Source organism: Oncorhynchus tshawytscha, linkage group LG01 (genome assembly GCF_018296145.1).
Source record: "Oncorhynchus tshawytscha isolate Ot180627B linkage group LG01, Otsh_v2.0, whole genome shotgun sequence".
Classification (NCBI taxonomy): Eukaryota; Metazoa; Chordata; class Actinopteri; order Salmoniformes; family Salmonidae; genus Oncorhynchus; species Oncorhynchus tshawytscha.
Genome location: NC_056429.1, coordinates 74,288,608 through 74,311,079, shown reverse-complemented (window position 1 = coordinate 74,311,079; position 22,472 = coordinate 74,288,608). Strand labels below are relative to the sequence as shown.

Here is a 22,472-nt window from a genome sequence, read left to right as displayed (position 1 = left end):
AGTGCTTTGCATGGATGAGGGGCACCTTGGCAACATTAAGGTGAAGCAACGATGCAGGGACACGGTCTGGTGGCAAAATATTGACAGAGACTTTGAGTCCCTTATGAAGGATTGCACAGCATGCCTGCTGAGTGGGAAATCGGGCAGACCCACTTCTACACCCTTGACACCAGTTGAATGGCCAAAGTCTTCCTGGGACCTCCTGGAGGTGGATATCTGTGGAGAGTTGCATTGGGCCCCATCACATGCAAGATACCTACTGGTCATTCATGATTTGCATTCAAAATGGGCAGAAGCCATGCCGTTGTCCTCTACCACCTCACAGATGACCATCCAAACACTGGATAAGCTGTTCTGTTGAGTTTCCCAGCACCATTGCGACAGACAATGGCCCCCAGTTTGTCTCGAATGATCTGTCTGTGTACCTTGAAAAGCAATCCATCAAGCACATCCTGATGGCTGTGTACCACCCTCAAATAATGGGGGGTGGAACACTTGAACAGGACCCTGAAGGAAGGAATACAGGCCTACTTGGCTGAGGGATGACCTTTTGATGTGGCTCTGTGCCTTACACTACTCCACATCAGGGCTGCCAAGCAGCTGAAACTCCCTTTGGACTGCCTCTGCCCAAAACAAAAGAACAATCCTGCCGCAGCTAGGCAAGCCTACGTTGGAACGGCACAGCAATGGAGGAAACAACGTTATGACACATCTCACAGAGTGAAACACCCAAGCTTGAAGTCCCAGGATCAGGACTGACTAACGTTGGAACAAGCTCTCATCATTGTGGTCCATCCCCTCAGGGCCTGCGACATTCCAACTTCAGGATGGATCCTGCTGGCATGCAAATCACCTCAGAAAGGTCCATTCGCCTGTGGGGGATTCTTTTACTGAACTGTCCACATCTCACCATGGGCAGGAACAAGGTCAAGGGGCTCATGCACCTCCACCCCTACACCAGGCTCAGTTCAGGGCCCTTCCACCAGAAAGGTGAGATTTTATCCTTTCTCCGAGTATGCAGCATTACTACTTATTGTTTTTGGTGACACTCTCATGATGAATAATTACTTTTGGGGATTACATAGATTATATTTTTGATTACATTTATGTACATTTAACTGGTGAATGTACTCAGATAATTGCACCTTTACATAAATAATGGTGTATTCAACCAACAAAAGAATGGACGATCTGATTAGAGAACAGCGTGCAGTTCTCCCAGGGAGAGGTGGATGTCCTGAAAGAGGATTGTGGTAAAATGGCAGCTGTAAATCCACAAGAGATAACATCAGCACAGTCTGTGAATCATTATTGACAAGTAAAACAGATCATCTAGTGCAGGGTTCCCCAACTAGCAGCCCAGTGGCTTTTTATTCGGCCATCCAAGTACATTTTTTTTTATTGTTGGGCATAAAAGACGAAATACACTAGGAAATCAGCTCCAAGTGATTTTAATTGAAGAAATCTGTTCCCAAGTATCCCCACGCATAATAGAGAGATGTGATCGCATACAAATGTAAGCAAGGTTGGAAATGATTACGTTTAAGTCAAGATTTTATCTGTCCCACAGCTGAATCTAGTTGATGATCCCTGATCTAGAGGGACAATCTAGATAGAATAAAATGGTTGTGGATGGCATAACGGAGTCTCCACATGAAAACGTCCGATAGCCTAGCTGTTAAGAGCATTGGGCTAGTAACCGAAAGGTCGCTAGTTCGAGTCTCCAAGCCGACTAGGTGAAAAAACTGTCTGTGCACTTGAGAAAAGCACTACAGCCTAGTTGCTCCTGTAAATCGCTCTGGATAATAGCATGTGCTAAATTACAAAAAGGGAAATAGAACTTGATGGAGTCTGAGGAGAAAGTGTAAAAAATGATCACCAAAAAGCTGCAGATGGCTAATAAGAGGATTGAGGTGGAGCACCCCACAGGACTGGAAAACCTGTAACTGACCCAAGTGGCAGACCCAGGCTGATCATCAGGATTGTTATTTTGTTATTCTAATCATTTCCAACCGGGGCGGCAGGGTAGCCTACTGGTTAGAGCGTTGGACTAGTAACCGGAAGGTTGCAAGGTCAAATCCCCGAGCTGACAAGGTACAAATCTGTCGTTCTGCCCCTGAACAGGCAGTTAACCCACTGTTCCTAGGCCGTCATTGAAAGTAAGAATTAGTTCTTAACTGACTTGCCTAGTAAAATAAAGGTAAAAAAAAAAAAAATAGTGGGGAAGTTCCTATGGTTCAAAGAAGGTGGCTGTTCTGAAGAAAGCAAAGAACTTGAGAGGAACCAACATTTTCCTCAACGAGGACTACTAAACTGTGCACCAGAGGTGGAAAGAACTTCTCCCAGCTATGAAAGCTGCCAGAGAGTGTGGGAGCATTCCTTACATGCGCTACCACAGGCTAATTGTCCACCTCCCTCCTAAAAGTCTGAGAGTAGTGAGAGAGCTTCCAGGTCAATAGCTGCAGCCTCACATCACACACACATACACATAGACCAACTGACACTGGAAGAGACAGGAAGAGAAGAGACAGGAATGCCTATGTGGGAGGTTTTACTGTATATGATCAGAGCCATATTCCTGGAAAGCATAGAGAGGATCATGTCTAATGCTGTTCAAGTTCATTTGCCTCATCTAAAACATCTTATTTTGGTGTACTGCTATAGGCCACCAAATGCTGACAGTCAATATCTGGATAATATGAGTGCAATGCTTGAAGTGTATGTGATATTAATAGAGAGGTCTATTTTCTGGATGACCTGAAAATAGCTGTCCTCTCAAGAGGAGGAACACCTCCCTCTGTAAATGGATCCTAGAATTCCTGACCGGCTGCCCCCGGGTGGTGAGGTTAGGCAACAACACATCCGCCACTGTGACCCTCATTAAGGGGGCCCCTTAGGGGTGCATGCTTAGTCCCCTTCTGTACTCCCACGACTGCGTAGCCGCACACGACTCCAACACAATCATTCAGTTTGATGACAACTCGGCTGTGGTAGGCCTGATCACCAACGATGATGAGACAGCCAACATGGAGGAGGTCAGGGACCTGGCAGTGTGGTCAGGGACCTGGCACAACCTTTCCCTCAAAGTCAGCTAAACAAAGGAGCTGATTGTGGACTACAGGAATTGGGGAGTCTAGCAAGCCCACATCCGCATCGATGGGGCTGTAGTGGAGCAGGTCGTGAACTTCAAGTTCCTCCATGTCCACATCGCTAAGGAAGTAACCTGGTCCACACACACCAACAAAATTGTGAAGAAGGCACGACAACACCACTTCCCCCTCAAGAGACTGAAAAGATGTGGCATGGGTCCTCAGATACTCCAACATTTCTACATCTGCACCACTGACACAGCATTGCAAAGAATTTTGACTGGTTGCATCACCGAATGGTATGGCAACTGCTTGGAAGCAGACTGCAAGGCGCTAAAGAGGGTAGTCCATACAACCTAGTACATCACTCGGGCCGAGCTCTTTGCCATCCAGGACCTCTATACTAGGCTGTGTCAGAGGATTGCCCTAAACATTGTCAAGGACTCCAGCCACCCATGTCATAGAGTGTTCTCTCTGCTATCGCATGGCAAGCGTTACTGATGCAGCCTGGAACCAACAGGTCCCTGAACAGCTTCTAACCCCAAGCCATTAGACTACTAAATAAAATAGTCACTTTACTATAAGCATTGACCCCCCTTTCGACTAACTCTTTTGACTCATCACATACGCTGCTGCTACTGCATATTATCTATCTTGTTGCCTAGTCACTACCCATATGTACATACTGTATCTACTAGCTCAATTACCTCATACCCCTGCAATTCGATGCCTGTACTTGTACCCCGTGTATATAGCCAAGTTATCGTTACTCATTGTGTATTTATTCCTTGTGTATTTATTCCTTGTGTTATTATCTTTTTTATTATTTAAAAAAATGTTCTCTCTGCATTGTTGGGAAGAAAGATTTTCACTGTTAAGTCTACACCTGTCTACACCTGTACAAAGCATGTGAAACAATTCTATTTGATCCTCAATGTAACCAATGCCTGTAAACTTGTTACGATTATTAATCAACCTACCAGGGTGTTAACAAACACTACAGGAACTAAATCATCCATGTCTATTGATCACATTTTTACTAATGCTGCAGAACATTGTTCTAAAGCTGCATCCACACAGTAGTGGATAGATCAATGAAAGCTAAAGTTCCAAAGGCAGGGCCTAAAAAAGTGTATAATTCTTATTTTTTTATTTGTTTACCTTTATTTAACTAGGCATGTCAGTTAAGAACAAATTCTTATTTTAAAAGAGAAGACAAACTTGGCAAACTTGCTTTAAATTGAGAAATGATGTGACAAGAATCGACCGTTTTGTTAACCTTTAGCATGTAGGGGGCAGTATTTTAGTTTTTGGCAAAAAAAACGTACCCATTTGAAACTGCCTATTTCTCAGCCCCAGAAACTATAATATGCATATAATTGTCAGATTAGGATAGAAAACACACTAAAGTTTCCAAAACTGTAAAAATATTGTCTGTGAGTATAACAGAACTGATATTGCAGGCGAAAACCTGAGGAAAATCCACTCAGGAAGTGCCTCTTATTTTGAAACCTCTCTGTTCCTATGCATGCCTATCCTCCTTTTAAAGGGATATCAACCATATTCCTTTTTCCATGGCTTCCCTAAGGTGTCAACAGTCTTTAGACATAGTTTCAGGCTTTTATTTTGGAAAATGAGCGAGAAAGATCACATTGCGTAAGTGGATAGGTGGGGGCTCTCAGAGTGAGTTTTGCGCTACAGAGTAAAGCGGCCATTGTTTCTCCTGGTGTTATTGAAAAACCTACACACCCGGTTGATATATTATCGAATATATATTTTAAAAACAACCTGAGGATTGATTATAAAAAATGCTTGACATGTTTCTGTGGACATTATGGATATTTATTTAGAATATACGTCTGCGTTGTTGTGACCGCTCTTTCCTGTGGATTTCTGAACATAACGCGACAAACAAACGGAGGTATTTTGGGTATAAAATCATCTTTATGGAACAAAAGGAACATTTGTTGTGTAACTGGGAGTCTCGTGAGTGAAAACATCTGAAGATCATCAAAGGTAAACGATTAATTTGATTGCTTTTTCTGATTTCCGTGACCTAGCTACGTAATGCTTAGTGTACATAATGTTTTTCTATGCTATCGATAAACTTACACAAACGCTTGGATTGCTTTCGCTATAAAGCATAATTTCAAAATCTGAGTCAACAGGTGGAATAACAAAAGGCTAAACTGTGTTTTGCAATATTTCACTTGTGATTTCATGAATATGAATATTAGTTAGTAATATTATTTGACTGTGGCGCTATGCTATTCAGCGGTTGCTAACGAAAATGATCCCGCTAACGGGGTAGCGTCAAGAAGTTAAACTAAAATAAATAAAGTATGATGGAAAAAAGCTTTTGAGTTCCTTAAATGAAATGATGGACAGAAAGACTAATTCAACTCCACCTGTCATTGAATCAGAAAGCTCATTCATCACAAACTTAGGCATGAAATGCTAACAAGAAACTGTGAGCCATCATTTTCACGCATAAAACACCTACAAATGAATGGAAGCATTGTAATTTTGAATTCTGTGAAGATCATCAATAATGAGAAACCACCTTAAAGCTGAAATATGTCATTTTTTGAGCGACCAACCAAATTCACATAGAAAAGTGTATTATAGATCTGTGATTCTATTTGAAAGCAAGTCTAAGAAGTGGTAAATCTGTTTTATGTGCGCTATTTCTATGCTTCCCATTCTTAAGTTTCATTTTTGCATCTTTTGCTTTTGGTTTTGTACACAGGCTTTAACTTCTCTAGGGTAGGGGCCAGCATTCGGAATTTTGGATGAAAAGCATGGCCAAATTAAACGGCCTGCTACTCGGGCCCAAAAGATATGATATGCATATAACTGGTAGATTTGGATAGAAAACACTCTAAAGTTTCCAAAATTGTTACAATAGTGTCTGTGAGAATAACAGAACTGATTTGGCAGGCAAAAACCTGAGAAAAATCCATTCAGGAAGTAGTTTTTGTTTTTGTTTTGTAGTTTTCTATTCAATGACATTACAGTATCCTTTGACTTAGGACTCAAATTGCAGTTCCTATGCCTTCCACTAGATGTCAACAGTCTTTAGAAATTGTTTCAGGCCTGTATCCTGATAAATGAGGGAGTAAGACCAGTCTGAATGAGTGGACCCTGCCGTGTCACAGAGCTTTTTCCATGCGCAATCCCGAGAGAGTGCCTTTCTTGTTTACCTATTGACGACGTTATTGTCCGGTTGCAATATTATAGATCATTTAGGCTAAAAACAACCTGAGGTTTGAATATAAACATCGTTTGACATGTTTCTACGAACTTTATGGATACAATTAGGATTGTTTTGTCTGCCTGTTTTGACTGCGTTTGAGCCTGTGGATTATTGAAGAAAATGCAAGAACAAAACGGAGGTTTTTGGATATAAAGAGAATTTATCGATCAAAAGGAACATTTGTTGAGTAAATGCTAGCATCCCACATACCCTAGAGAGGTTAAACAGCTGAAAATACTCCTTTTGGTTCTGGAAAATATATTTCACAGCGGTTTAGATAATACAATGATTCTCTGGATTATAGTTGCTTGTTTTATAACATAAACTGAAATTAGGCGAACTATTAGAATTGTAGCAATCAGGAAATATCAGTGATTTCTGCAGAGTGGATCTTTAAATGGAAAGCTATTGAGGATGGTAGCGGACTATATTGCCATTCCTTTTTGTCATATCTTTAATCTGAGCCTGGAGAAAAGTGTTTGTCCTCAGACCTGGAGGGAAGATAAAATTATTCCGCTTCCCAAGTTTAGGAAGTGCCCTTTACTGGTTTTAACAGCCGACCAATCAACTTGCTGCCGACTCTTCTTGGGAAAATAACGGTTTGTCCAGATAGAATGCTATTTCTCTGTGAACAAATTAACAGCAGACTTTCAACATGCTAATAGAGAAGGGTACTAAACATGTACTGCACTGAAACAATTGACTGATGATTGGCTGAAAAATAAGAATAAGATTATTGTGGGAGCTGTATTGTTAGACGTCAGTGCAGACGTTGATATTATTGACATTAATCTGTAATTGGAAAAACGTATGTGTTATGGTTTTAAATCATCTATCATATCATGGGTTGAGAGCTACATACCTATCCAAATGAACAACGAGGGTTTTCTTTAATGGAAGCTTTTCTAATGTAAAACATGTAAACGTGTGGTATTCCGCAAAGCAGCTCTCTTGGCCCTTCAAGGTTCTCAATTTTTACTAATGATCTACCTCTAGCATTAAACAAGCCTGTCTTTCTATGTACGCTGATGATTCATCATTATGCATGTCAGAATCTACAGCTAGTGAAATCACTGCAACCCTGCAAGAGTTGCAGGCAATTTTGGAATGGGTGGCTAGTAATAAACTAGTCCTGAACATATCTCAAACTAAAAGTTTTGTATTTCATACAAATCATTCCCTAAGTTCTAGACCTCAGCTGAAATTGGAAATGAATGGTGTGGCTGTTCAGCAAGTTGAGGAGACTAAACTCCTTGGTGTCACCTTAGACTTTAAATTGACATGGTCAAGGCATATTGATTAAATTGTTGTAAAGATGGGGAGAGGTCTGTCTGTGATAAAGAGATACTCTGTATTTTTGACACCACAGTAGATCAACCAAGTCCTGCAGGTTCTAGTTTGATCTAATCTTGACTGTTTCCCTGTGATATGGTCAAGTGCTGCAAAGAAGAACCTAGAAAAGCTGCAGAACAGAGAAGCACGTCTTGGCCTTCAATGTACACAGAGGGCTAAGGTCAACAGTATGCATGACAGTCTCTCTAGGCTCAAAGGATAGGAGAAATTGACTGCAACAATTGTTGTTTTTATGAGAAACTTTATTGTGTTTAAAATTACAAATTGCCTGTGTAATGAACTGTATAATCAGACATACTTACCCCACCAGACATACCACCAGGGGTCTCTGTTAAGGTCCCAGAATCCAGAATGAATTCACAGTATTATATAGAGCCATGATCACATGGAACTCCCATCTCAAATGACTCAAGAAAACAGCTAAATTATCTTTAAAAAGCAAATAAAACAACACCTCATAACACCACACCTCTCCCCTATCTTACGTAACCTAGTTATATATATGTATATGTCGTAATGTATGTATTGTATGCGTGCAAGTCTGTAATGTCTATGTTAATGTTTTTAAATGTACGTAAATTGTAAAGTATTTTTGCCTGTAATGTACCCTATGTTATGTGTCGGACCCCAGAAAGACTAGCTGTTGCCATTGGTGTCGGCTAATGGGGATCCCAATAAAATCTCAATTTAAATGTTTGTGTGTGTGTGTGTGTGTGTTTGTTGGTTTGTATGTATTTGTGTGTGTGTTTGCAGCCTACTTCATTGTCTCTTTCTCATTCAAGTTCAAGTTATTAAACTCCTGTAAAAAGGCAGACTTCCAAACATGTAATGATGAACCAGCAGAAAATATCACAACCCTCACAGTGAACATGTGCAATTAAGGTTTTTTAATAAATACTTCAACAAATGTAGCAATATGTAAATTTTTATAATAATATATTAGTCATGGGCCTCCGTCACCGTTAAAACTGTGATTTCATAGATTTTTTTCTTCTTAATATCTATCCCTCGTTTCCCTCTCTACGACCATCCATGCACACACATGCACGTACACACGCACACGCACACACACACACACACACACACACACACACGCACACACGCACACACGCACACACGCACACACACACACACACACACACACACACACACACACACACACACACACACACACACACACACACACACACACACACACACACACGCACACACAGGCACTTCATTGACACACTAATAAAATCATTTTATGTAAGAGTCTGTTTTGGATTCAGTCCATGTCTGAAAAATTACATTTTCGGCTCAACTGAGAGCCTTAATTGAAACGCTGTTCACCTCCTGGCTATTGGCTACCTACTGACGTGAGAAATGCTGGTGACCTGCAGCAAGACACACTGACACACTCCTGCTGTCTTTCTGTATGTCTATATGATGACATGAAACGGCTCTGCAAACACACTAGTGAAAGGGATAGAGTAGAGGAGGAGAAGATAACTTTTATTTATAAGTAATGTGTCAGAAGTAAGGCAATGGTTTGGGAGTGTCATTATACCCAGAAACGGATTGGTCATAGGGCAGTTTAGGCAAAGGCCAGATGAGCTGGTCCTCCTTTAGCTCTGTTGGCCTGTCTAAATTTGTAGGTTTGGGAAGAATGACTATTACATGGGCCTCAAGGGAAAAGGCAGTGTGTTCAAATACAGCAAGTCATGTGTCGGCAAGAACCCATACATGTGACATAGGTAGGGCCCTGTGTTTTGGTTAAACATTTCACATAACCTGGATTCTTTAACTTTTTTAACTTCTTCGGAAACGGTGTCCCAGGATGATTAAGCTAACGTAGGCTAATGCGATTAGCATGAGGTTGTAAGTAACAAGAACATTTCCCAGGACATAGACATATCGGATATTGGCAGAAAGCTTACATTTTTGTTAATCTAACTGCACTATCCAATTCACAGTAGCTATTACAGTGAAATAATACCATGCTATTGTTTGAGGAGAGTGCACCATTTTGAATATGAAAAGTTATTAATAAACAAATTAGGCACATTTGGGCAGTCTTGATACAACATTTTGAACAGAAATGCAATGGTTCATTGGATAAGTCTAAAACTTTGCTCATTCACTGCTGCCATCTAGCATCCAAAATCTAAATTGCACATGGGCTGGAATAATACATTATGGCTTTTCTCTTGCATTTCAAAGATGATGGTACAAAAAAATATCAAAGAACAGTTGTTTTTTTCTTTGTATTTCTTTGTATTAAAGCTTTTTCATACAACTGCCATTTTCTTTTTATGTCAGATATGTCTTTTTATGTTCCAGCACAATCATCATAATTGCTTCAAGTTTTTGTTGTCTATTTCTCATTTCTGGAAAATGAAGGTTCAAATCCAGGTCATGTGACCTGATTACTACAACAAAGGGCTCTAGACATAGGATAAGGTCAAATAGTTTATGTAAATGACTTAAACCTTGTGTGGTGTTCATGTGTTTGTTTTTCACCCAATGTTCGCAGGTCTGATGGACCCACATTATTGGGTTCTTAAAACAATACAGCATAACAATTTACATAGAAACACTTAATACTAAGATGTTGACTTATATCAATTACAAGCAATATAGACAGCATACATGGTCAAAATGTGCCATCTACCTCTGCTAGATCACATGTATCAAAATGTAAACAAAAATCTATTATAATCAAGACATGTGTTGAATAAATCATGTTTATCTTGAACAAATTTAAATGAAACAAGTTTTTCATCACTATTGCTGTTTATTGCTTTGAACTGAATACATTGGAAGGACACATTTTACATACAGTATTTTATGGAAATTATATATGACAAATTGAGGCCGGTCTACACACCACATGAGGGACAGAGTTTTACTGTGTGTGTGTTGCAAATGTATTTCTTGCACTTGATGCATGTGTACTGTGTCTTTCTTGCATCCACACACATTTCAGCGCTGCTTCTTGTTGCTACCGGCTGCAATCTAGAGCGATGACATGCTTGATTTGTTCATGAATGTTTAAAACTCACTCACTCACTCACTCACTCACTCACTCACTCACTCACTCACTCACTCACTCACTCACTCACTCACTCACTCACTCACTCACTCACTCACTCACTCACTCACTCACTCACTCACTCACTCACTCACTCACTCACTCACTACTCACTCACTCACTCACTCACTCACATATATGTATAGTTACAGCAGGCCAAGGTAGAAGAGTCAGACACACACACACACACATGCAACAACATCACTCACATTTACTTCTGGTATTGGAGTTGTTGGTTCTGTGGGTCAGGCGGATGGGGCACCAGCATCCTCCTCCTGAATCCTCCTCACGATGGCTGCAGAAGCTGGGGTCGTTGGGATATATTGCCTCTGGATTTGAGGTCTTACCAATGCCTTGCCCAGATCCCCAAGAAAGAGCCGTCTCCTCTGGAGCTTCGCTCTGTTCCAATCTGGGTTCAACGCCATCCAGATGACAAACGCTTTGTACGTCGCGATGTCCAAGATGTTGAAGAATATCACAAGTGGTACACAACGTAGGGTTCTTATTTTGCAGCTATAGCCAGTCACCAGCTTGTCTAAATTGTCCACCCCTCCTTTTGCGACAACCAATTATGATATGTGTTTTTTATGTTCCTGGCCACAGATTCTCCCATCCCTATGCAGCGTATTCATGTGCACCACATTTTTGCCTTTTTTTGGCACGTAGAACACTAGGGACGTGTCGGCCGTGAACACAAACTTAGAGGAATTGATTACCCTTTTCCGTGTATTCAACAACCGAGGTGGGAGCTCTGGCTTGTTTTTGCGTATTGTTCCTACCATCGTCAGCTTCCTCTTGTGGAGCTCCTGTCCCATCTTGTGCGAAGTAAAAAAGCTATCGCATGTGATGTTGTGGCCACAGAGTCCCTGTGTTCCCTCCAAGACAACCCACATCCCTTGGTTCTTCTCAGGGGCTCCTCCATCTGGCTTCCCCATATACACGTGCAAGTTTCACACCTATGGTGAAGCAGCATCACAGGCAGCCCAGATCTTGATTCCATATTTTGCGTGTTTAGACGATGTGTACTGCCGGAAGTGGCAGCCGCCCCTAAATGGCATTAGTTGAGCCCAGGGTTGTAAAACAGGGGAAGACGCTTCTTCCACACTAGCTTCTCTCTCTGCAAAATTATTTTGAAGGCCCTCTGAGCAGAGATTTTTTTTTGTACCATACTTATTGATTATGGTAAGGAGCCACACATGCAAAGCTATTTATTTATTGTGTCCCTCTCCCAATTTGCACCTGGCTGGGGTAGAGTGTGGGAAAATACAGATTTGCTTTTACAATGTATCGAAATGATGTATCAAAGGAATGTATTGTAATAACATTGTGCAGGTCCCCGCAAGACATTGTGTAGTTTCACACACTACAAAGGGTAAAGAGTGCGAGAAAAGCGGGAGACAGGCAGACAAGCAGACAGGCAGGGAGACAGACAGGTTATTGGTGCTATGTTGAAACAGCAGGCCCAGGGAGGAGGAAGACAGAGTGAAGGCACACAACAAACTTTTTGGTTTCATTTTTACTTGTTTTCGGCTACACACATTTATCCACACTTTCACTACCCTCGGGTCCAGTGGACCCGAACACCACATATGTCATATATTTGTGTAGGGGGGTGTTCTTTTACAAAAAATGTGCCAAGGCCATTGAGTCTCAGGTTGAAAAAATTATGAATTGTATAATTTTTCGTTTAGTAAACATTGAAAAAGGGTCCCACAGACCTGAACAACACACAAGGGTTAAGAAAAAAAAAGGCAAACATTTTAGACTAAAACTAAATTGTACACACAAATGTTACATGCAAGTTTTGTTGTCAGATGCATATTAGCTGTTTGTTCACTGAACAAACATAAACAGATTTGATCTGAAACTTCTCAGATGGTGAAATATTTTTTTAATAGAGCTGGCCTCTTCTAATGAATATTTCAGAGGATATGCACTGTGTGTACTTTACTGTATCCTGCTGTATCTCCCAAACACACACGCACACACCCATGCAGGCACAAACACATACGCATATGGTATGGCATCTGAGATTAGACAGTAGTGCATTAAATATGAAACAGTGTGTGTGTGTGTGTGTGTGTGTGTGTGTGTGTGTGTGTGTGTGTGTGTGTGTGTGTGTGTGTGTGTGTGGGCGTCAGACCTGCATTTTAAATAAAAATTTCAGTAGGCAGCTTCAGAAAAGAAAACCAAAAATATATATTTTTTTTAAGTGTTTGGCATTGTGTAAAGTCTTCCATTTGACAAAACAGAAAGAGGTATTTCTGGATAGGAACTACAGCAAATTTAAAACAATACTTGTGGGCTAAGTCAGATTCATGATTTTGAACTTTGGTGCAAAAAAATGTTTTTGCAAATTTGGTGTAATTTTCTCAAAGCAAGTTGCGATATTATGATTATGCCGCATGGGGACGTCTGGTGCCGTCTGTAGATTATGGAGTGCAGTGTAGGCTCCTCAGAGGAGGAAGGGAAGGACCATCCTGTCACGTTCTGACCGTAGTTCCTTTTTTATGTCTTTGTGTTAGGTTGGTCAGGGCATGAGTTGGGGTGGGTAGTCCATGTCCTTTTTCTATGTTGTTATATTTCTATGTGTTTGGCCTAGTATGGTTCTCAATCAGAGGCAGGTGTCGTTCGTTGTCTCTGATTGAGAATCATACTTAGGTAGCCTGTTTTCCCCATTTTGGTTGTAGGTATTTAATTCCTGTTTGGTGTCTGTTCACCTGGCAGAACTGTTTCGTTATCTCTTCGTTATTATTTTGTGTAGTGTTCAGTTCGTTTTGGTCCTCCTCCTGTCCTTCCACCAACGAGAAGCATTACACATCCGCTCAGTGAATTTGAGAAAAATGTTAAAAGTGAAATGTTTTTAGATAAAACTATACTAAATATATTCACCTCACCAAATAATTCATTAAAACACACTGTTTTGTAATGAGGCTCTACAGTAGCCTCAACTGCACTCTCTGTGGTAGCAACATGGTGTAGCCGGAGGACAGCTAGTTTCCCTTCTCTTATGGGTACTTTGACTTTACAAAACCTAGGACATTACAAAACCTAGGAGGCTCATGGTTCTCACCCCGTTCCATAGACTTACACAGTAATTATGACGACTTCCGGAGGACGTCCTACAACCTATCAGAGCTCTTGCAGCATTAACTGACATGTTGTCCACCCAATCAAAGGATCAGAAAATGAATCTAGTACTGAAAGAATAAGCTACAGCAAACTACCACTACAGTGCAGAAAATGTGGTGACTAGTTGACTCAAAGAGAGAGGAAGAGAATAGTTTAACAGTTTTGAGCAAATTAATTTCTTGAAAAATGAAGGAGAAACATGAGAGAGAGCTATATTTCATTGTATTTTTTTCTCACTTTCACTTACTTAGCTAGCTAATGCAGCTAGCTAGTTTAGCCTACTCAAACAACCGGCTCAAACAGAGAGGGATGCTATGTTAGCTAGCTGGCTAAGGCTATCCAACACTGGTTTTATTAATTTATTGCCACCGGGGCCCGCCAGTGTAACTGCTAAACTGCTTACTGTACACTTTTCTGCATGATTGTAGTAGGTTTACTAACATGTTAGTTCTAGTAGCTATGTTGATTATGAAGTTAGCTAATATGGTGACAACGATGTAGGCTGTTTGTAGCAGTTAACGGTTATGGTATGAAGGTTTGGCTTGGAAAGGTTTATTGGCCTGGTCACAGACAGCTGTTGTGTTGTGCACTAAACCACAAGCGAATGGAAAAGGTGAGAGGAGAAGAGTGCGAGAAGGAATTATACTACAAGCAAAGTGTTCATGCTGTTTGTATGTGGCTGATATGAAATTATTAAGTTTAGGTATGAATTCTGAGTGAAAAAGTTCATGGTTAAGGTTTGGGATAGGGTTAAAACAGAAAAATGAAAATGAAAAAGCAAGTACCTAGCACTGAGATTGAACCCACGATCCTCAGAGCCATTTAAGCCCATCTTTAAGCCCATCCCCAACACCCTAGCTCGTCGCGAGCCTACTAGATTTGATAGGCACTTGCATTGACCTTAGTGGACAGTAGGAAATTGCCATGAAAAGAAAATGCCACCCCATGCCATAATTTCACAATTTCAAATATGCCTAAACATGCCACAATCGACTAAGATTTGGACTGAATTTTTTATACCCAGTATGCTTCAGTATTTCCTATGTAGAGAGGGAAGAACACAGGACTTGAAGAAGTTATCTTGTAGCTATGGATGGACTGCACCATCACATGTACCATAAAGTTATCATGTTTTTGTTGACATTGTTTCTTGACATTGATAGACTGCATACTACTTTTGAAGATCTAGGGCAATCTTTGATCCATTTGATACCCACTCTACCCAGTCCACACACAAACTATCCCAGCATTTCCCAAACTAGGTCCTTGGGACCCCAAGGGGTGCATGTTTTGCTTTTTGCCTTAAAACTAAACAGCTGATTCAAATGATCAAAGCTTGATAATTATTTGATTATTTGAATCAACTGTGTAGTGCTAGGGTTAAAACCAAAACGTGCACCACTGTGGTCACGAGGAACGAGTTTGGGAAAGCCTGAATTATCATGTGCATTTCATAACAAATGGTGGCTTGGTGAATTTAGGTCACTTACAATTCACTATGAGCAATTCTGGCTCAGACATGGCAACTTATTTTGGTTTGGACACACCTACTCATTCAAGTGTTTATTTTTATTTTTACTATTTTCTATATTGTAGAATAATAGTGAATACATCAAAACTATGAAATAACACATATGGAATCATGTAATAACCAAAAAAGTGTTACTGGGGATCCTATACATCCCCAGTATAGGATGAGTGAACAACATTATTTGGCTATGAAATAATTGCTTTTTAAAAGTGAGATTTTAACTGGACAGTCACTTTAAAGAAGCAGATCTTGGATTAAATGAATAATAGCAGCAGTTCATGGTTATGATCGACATTTGCTGTGTGACTTGTTCCAGCTAGCTTGGCCCAAAACAAAACAGTTAGCCTCTGCCAGACTCAAGGTCAGTCTGGGATCTAACAATAGCAGATGCCTCACAGCTAGTCCCTTTGTAGACACATGTACTAATAGTGTGTGTGTGTGTGTGTGCATGCGTGCATGGGTGTGCGCATGGGCTTGTTTGTGTCCTCCTGAAGCAATTAAATAAGACAAGAGCTGTATCTCTATACCAGGGGTGGGCAAACATTTTCACTCGAGGGATTTAGAAATTCAATGGAGGGCCAAATGTCGAATATCGCCTTGAATCTCGAGTGACCTGGCTGGAACAGCCATTTATGAGTTTTCAGTAGTGACACGTTCAAGTATATGTGTGTGTCCTGGAGCAGTGTGTGTGTGTGTGTGTCAGAGAGAGAGAGACAGAGAGAGAGAGAGAGAGAGAGAGAGACAGAGAGAGACAGAGACAGACAGACAGAGACAGACAGACACAGACAGACAGACAGACAGACAGACAGACAGACAGACAGACAGACAGACAGACAGACAGACAGACAGACACAGACAGACAGACAGACAGACAGACAGACAGACAGACAGACAGACAGACAGAGTACTCTCCACAGCAGCCCTTTGCTTGATAGCTGGGTGGCTTAAGGCTACAAGGTTCAGGGTGAAGCTCTGCCCTTGTCATCTGTTATGACTCATGTGTGCGTGTGTGTGTGTCCGTGTGTCTGTGTGTGAGTGTGTGTGTGTTTTCTAAACTGCTACGGTACTTGTACACTACCACAGTGAATACAGCATTTCTGATGCAGCCATTCAGTATAAGATTATCAAATGGAATGACAATTCAGTGAATCAAAGACATGTTGAAGGTCAAGGCCACTGCTCTCCTGAAAGCTTTTTTGAAGTATTCCTCAGTTGATGCGAACCAGGGGAGATGGGACTGGTCATGTAAGTGGATTAGAGTTGGAGTCCCTTATCGACCATTTTTCTCGGTAATATTTATATACCAAATCAAATCAAATCAAATCAAAATCAAATCAAATTTTATTTGTCACATACACATGGTTAGCAGATGTTAATGCGAGTGTAGCGAAATGCTTGTGCTTCTAGTTCCGACAATGCAGTAATAACGAACAAGTAATCTAACTAACAATTCCAAAAAAACTACTGTCTTATACACAGTGTAAGGGGATAAAGAATATGTACATAAGGATATATGAATGAGTGATGGTACAGAGCAGCATAAGATACAGTAGATGGTATCGAGTACAGTATATACATATGAGATAAGTATGTAAACCAAGTGGCATAGTTAAAGTGGCTAGTGATACATGTATTACATAAGGATGCAGTCGATGATATAGAGTACAGTATCAACGTATGCATATGAGATGAACAATGTAGGGTAAGTAACATTATATAAGGTAGCATTGTTTAAAGTGGCTAGTGATATATTTACATCATTTCCCATCAATTCCCATGATTAAAGTGGCTGGAGTAGAGTCAGTGTCATTGACAGTGTGTTGGCAGTAGCCACTCAATGTTAGTGGTGTCTGTTTAACAGTCTGATGGCCTTGAGATAGAAGCTGTTTTTCAGTCTCTCGGTCCCAGCTTTGATGCACCTGTACTGACCTCGCCTTCTGGATGACAGCGGGGTGAACAGGCAGTGGCTCGGGTGGTTGATGTCCTTGATGATCTTTATGGCCTTCCTGTAGCATCGGGTGGTGTAGGTGTCCTGGAGGGCAGGTAGTTTGCCCCGGTGATGCGTTGTGCAGACCTCACTACCCTCTGGAGAGCCTTACGGTTGAGGGCGGTGCAGTTGCCATACCAGGCGGTGATACAGCCCGCCAGGATGCTCTCGATTGTGCATCTGTAGAAGTTTGTGAGTGCTTTTGGTGACAAGCCGAATTTCTTCAGCCTCCTGAGGTTGAAAGGCGCTGCTGCGCCTTCCTCACGATGCTGTCTGTGTGAGTGGACCAATTCAGTTTGTCTGTGATGTGTATGCCGAGGAACTTAAAACTTGCTACCCTCTCCACTACTGTTCCATCGATGTGGATGGGGGGTGTTCCCTCTGCTGTTTCCTGAAGTCCACAATCATCTCCTTAGTTTTGTTGACATTGAGTGTGAGGTTATTTTCCTGACACCACACTCCGAGGGCCCTCACCTCCTCCCTGTAGGCCGTCTCGTCGTTGTTGGTAATCAAGCCTACCACTGTTGTGTCGTCCGCAAACTTGATGATTGAGTTGGAGCGTGCATGGCCACGCAGTCGTGGGTGAACAGGGAGTACAGGAGAGGGCTCAGAACGCACCCTTGTGGGGCCCCAGTGTTGAGGATCAGCGGGGAGGAGATGTTGTTGCCTACCCTCACCACCTGGGGGCGGCCCGTCAGGAAGTCCAGTACCCAGTTGCACAGGGCGGGGTCGAGACCCAGGGTCTCGAGCTTGATGACGAGCTTGGAGGGTACTATGGTGTTGAATGCCGAGCTGTAGTCGATGAACAGCATTCTCACATAGGTATTCCTCTTGTCCAGATGGGTTAGGGCAGTGTGCAGTGTGGTTGAGATTGCATCGTCTGTGGACCTATTTGGGCGGTAAGCAAATTGGAGTGGGTCAAGGGTGTCAGGTAGGGTGGAGGTGATATGGTCCTTGACTAGTCTCTCAAAGCACTTCATGATGACGGATGTGAGTGCTACGGGGCGGTAGTCGTTTAGCTCAGTTACCTTAGCTTTCTTGGGAACAGGAACAATGGTGGCCCTCTTGAAGCATGTGGGAACAGCAGACTGTTATAGGGATTGATTGAATATGTCCGTAAACACACCGGCCAGCTGGTCTGCGCATGCTCTGAGGGCGCGGCTGGGGATGCCGTCTGGGCCTGCAACCTTGCGAGGGTTAACACGTTTAAATGTCTTACTCACTTCGGCTGCAGTGAAGGAGAGACCGCATGTTTCCATTGCAGGCCGTGTCAGTGGCACTGTATTGTCCTCAAAGCGGGCAAAAAAGTTATTTAGTCTGCCTGGGAGCAAGACATCCTGGTCCGTGACTGGGCTGGGTCTCTTCCTGTAGTCCGTGATTGACTGTAGACCCTGCCACATGCCTCTTGTGTCTGAGCCGTTGAATTGAGATTCTACTTTGTCTCTGTACTGGCGCTTAGCTTGTTTGATAGCCTTGCGGAGGGAATAGCTGCACTGTTTGTATTCAGTCATGTTACCAGACACCTTGCCCTGATTAAAAGCAGTGGTTCGTGCCTTCAGTTTCACACGAATGCTGCCATCAATCCACGGTTTCTGGTTAGGGAATGTTTTAATCGTTGCTATGGGAACGACATCTTCAACGCACGTTCTAATGAACTCGCACACCGTATCAGCGTATTCGTCAATGTTGTTGTCTGACGCAATACGAAACATCTCCCAGTCCACGTGATGGAAGCAGTCTTGGAGTGTGGAGTCAGCTTGGTCGGACCAGCGTTGGACAGACCTCAGCGTGGGAGCTTCTTGTTTTAGTTTCCGTCTGTAGGCAGGGATCAACAAAATGGAGTCGTGGTCAGCTTTTCCGAAAGGGGGGCGGGGCAGGGCCTTATATGCGTCGCGGAAGTTAGAGTAACAATGATCCAGGGTCTTTCCACCCCTGGTTGCGCAATCGATATGATGATAAAATTTAGGGAGTCTTGTTTTCAGATTAGCCTTGTTAAAATCCCCAGCTACAATGAATGCAGCCTCCGGATAAATAGTTTCCAGTTTGCAGAGAGTTAAATAAAGTTCGTTCAGAGCCATCGATGTGTCTGCTTGGGGGATATATACGGCTGTGATTATAATCGAAGAGAATTCTCTTGGTAGATAATGCGGTCTACATTTGATTGTGAGGAATTCTAAATCAGGTGAACAGAAGGATTTGAGTTCCTGTATGTTTCTTTCATCACACCATGTCACGTTAGTCATAAGGCATACGCCCCCGCCCGTCTTCTTACCAGAAAGATGTTTGTTTCTGTCGGCGCGATGCGTGGAGAAACCCGCTGGCTGCACCGCTTCGGATAGCGTCTCTCCAGTGAGCCATGTTTCCGTGAAGCAGAGAACGTTACAGTCTCTGATGTCCCTCTGGAATGCTACCCTTGCTCGGATTTCATCAACCTTGTTGTCAAGAGACTGGACATTGGCAAGAAGAATGCTAGGGAGTGGTGCACGGTGTGCCCGTCTCCGGAGTCTGACCAGAAGACCGCTTCGTTTCCCTCTTTTTCTGAGTCGTTTTTTTTTTTTTTTGGTCGCTGCATGTGATCCACTCCGTTACACTGGTTGTAAGGCAGAACACAGGATCCGCATCGCGAAAAACATATTCTTGGTCGTACTGATGGTGAGTTGACGCTGATCTTATATTCAGTAGTTCTTCTCGGCTGTATGTAATGAAACCTAAGATGACCTGGGGTACTAGTGTAAGAAATAACACGTAAAAAAACAAAAAACTGCATAGTTTCCTCGGAACGCGAAGCGAGGCGGCCATCTCTGTCGGCGCCGGATACACTACATGACAGTATACACTACATGACCAAATGTATGTGGACACCTGCTCGTCGAACATCTCATTCAAAAGATCATCAAGGACAATAACCACCGAGCCACTGCCTGTTCATCCCGCTTCCATCCAGAAGGCAAGGTCAGTACAGGTGAATCAAAGCTGGGACAGAAAGATTGAAAAACAGCTTCTCAAGACCATCAGATTGTTAAACATTATCATATCATTGGCCACTTTAATAAATGGAACACGAGTCATTTTAATAATGCCACTTTAAGAATGTTTACATATCTCACATTACTCATCTCATATGTATATACTGTATACTGTATCCTTCACTATCTATTCTTTACTATCTATTGCATCTTAGCCGCTCTGTCACCGCTCATCCATATATTTTATACTTATATATTCTCATCTCATTCCTTTGCTAGATTTTGTGTATTAGGTTTTGTTGTGGAGTTGTTAGATATTACCTGTTAGATACTGCTGCACTGTCACTTCTAGATGCATAATAATTTCACTACACTCACAATAGCATCTGGTAACCATGTGTATGTGATCAATAAAACTGCATTTTATTTTATTTGAACGGAAAGGGCCTTCCCCAAACTGTTGCTACAAAGTTGGGAGCACAGGTCTTGCCATAGATTTTCAAGTAGTCAAAACTGTAATCCGGCCACTCAGGATCATTCACTGTCTTCTTGGTATGCAACTCCAGTGTATATTAAGTTATTGTCCTGCTGGAAGGTGAATTCATCTCCCAGTGTCTGGTGGAAAACAGACTGAACCAGGTTTTCCTCTAGGATTTTGCCTGTGCTTTGCTCCATTACATACATTTTTTAATCATGAAAAATTCTGCAGTCCTTAATGATTACAAGCATACCCATAACATGATGCAGGCTCCCCTGCGCTCGAAAATATAGAGTGTGGTACTCAGTAATGTGTTGTATTGGATTTGCCCCAAACATAGCACTTTGTATTTAGGACAAAAAGTGTATTGCTTTGACAATTTTGTTTTGCAGTATTACTTTAGTGACTTGTTCAAAATCAAATCAAATCAAATCAAATCAAATTTTATTTGTCACATACACATGGTTAGCAGATGTTAATGCGAGTGTAGCGAAATGCTTGTGCTTCTAGTTCCGACAATGCAGTAATAACCAACAAGTAATCTAACTAACAATTCCAAAACTACTGTCTTATACACACAAGTGTAAGGGGATAAAGAATATGTACATAAAGATATATGAATGAGTGATGGTACAGAGCGGCATAGGCAAGATACAGTAGATGGTATCGAGTACAGTATATACATATGAGATGAGTATGTAAACAAAGTGGCATAGTTAAAGTGGCTAGTGATACATGTATTACATAAAGATGCAGTAGATGATATAGAGTACAGTATATACGTATACATATGAGATTAATAATGTAGGGTATGTAAACATTATATTAGGTAGCATTGTTTAAAGTGGCTAGTGATATATTTTACATCATTTCCCATCAGTTCCCATGATTAAAGTGGCTGGAGTTGAGTCAGTGTGTTGGCAGCAGCCACTCAATGTTAGTGGTGGCTGTTTAACAGTCTGATGGCCTTGAGATAGAAGCTGTTTTTCAGTCTCTCTGTCCCAGCTTTGATGCACCTGTACTAACCTCACCTTCTGGATGATAGCGGGGTGAACAGGCAGTGGCTCGGGTGGTTGTTGTCCTTGATGATCTTTATGGCCTTCCTGTAACATCGGGTGGTGTAGGTGTCCTGGAGGGCAGGTAGTTTGCCCCCGGTGATGCGTTGTGCAGACCTCACTACCCTCTGGAGAGCCTTACGGTTGTGGGCGGTGCAGTTGCCATACCAGGCGGTGATACAGCCCGCCAGGATGCTCTCGATTGTGCATCTGTAGAAGTTTGTGAGTGCTTTTGGTGACAAGCCGAATTTCTTCAGCCTCCTGAGGTTGAAGAGGCGCTGCTGCGCCTTCCTCATGATGCTGTCTGTGTGGGTGGACCAATTCAGTTTGTCTGTGATGTGTATGCCGAGGAACTTAAAACTTGCTACCCTCTCCACTACTGTTCCATCGATGTGGATAGGGGGTGTTCCCTCTGCTGTTTCCTGAAGTCCACAATCATCTCCTTTGTTTTGTTGACGTTGAGTGTGAGGTTATTTTCCTGACACCACACTCCGAGGGCCCTCACCTCCTCCCTGTAGGCCGTCTCGTCGTTGTTGGTAATCAAGCCTACCA

The 22,472-nt window shown here is 42.0% G+C and overlaps 1 protein-coding gene across 1 annotated transcript in view; it reads right to left on the bottom strand.

Annotated features, from left to right (window-relative positions):
* Positions 1 to 3,056: 3,056 nt before the first annotated feature.
* Positions 3,057 to 22,472, bottom strand: part of LOC121847430 (zinc finger matrin-type protein 4-like) — a 150,558-nt gene continuing 131,142 nt past the window's right edge. The window contains exon 4 of the mRNA XM_042328335.1: positions 3,057 to 3,223. Coding sequence (XP_042184269.1) covers positions 3,057 to 3,223 — 167 coding nt within the window. The remainder of the gene's footprint in view (positions 3,224 to 22,472) is intronic.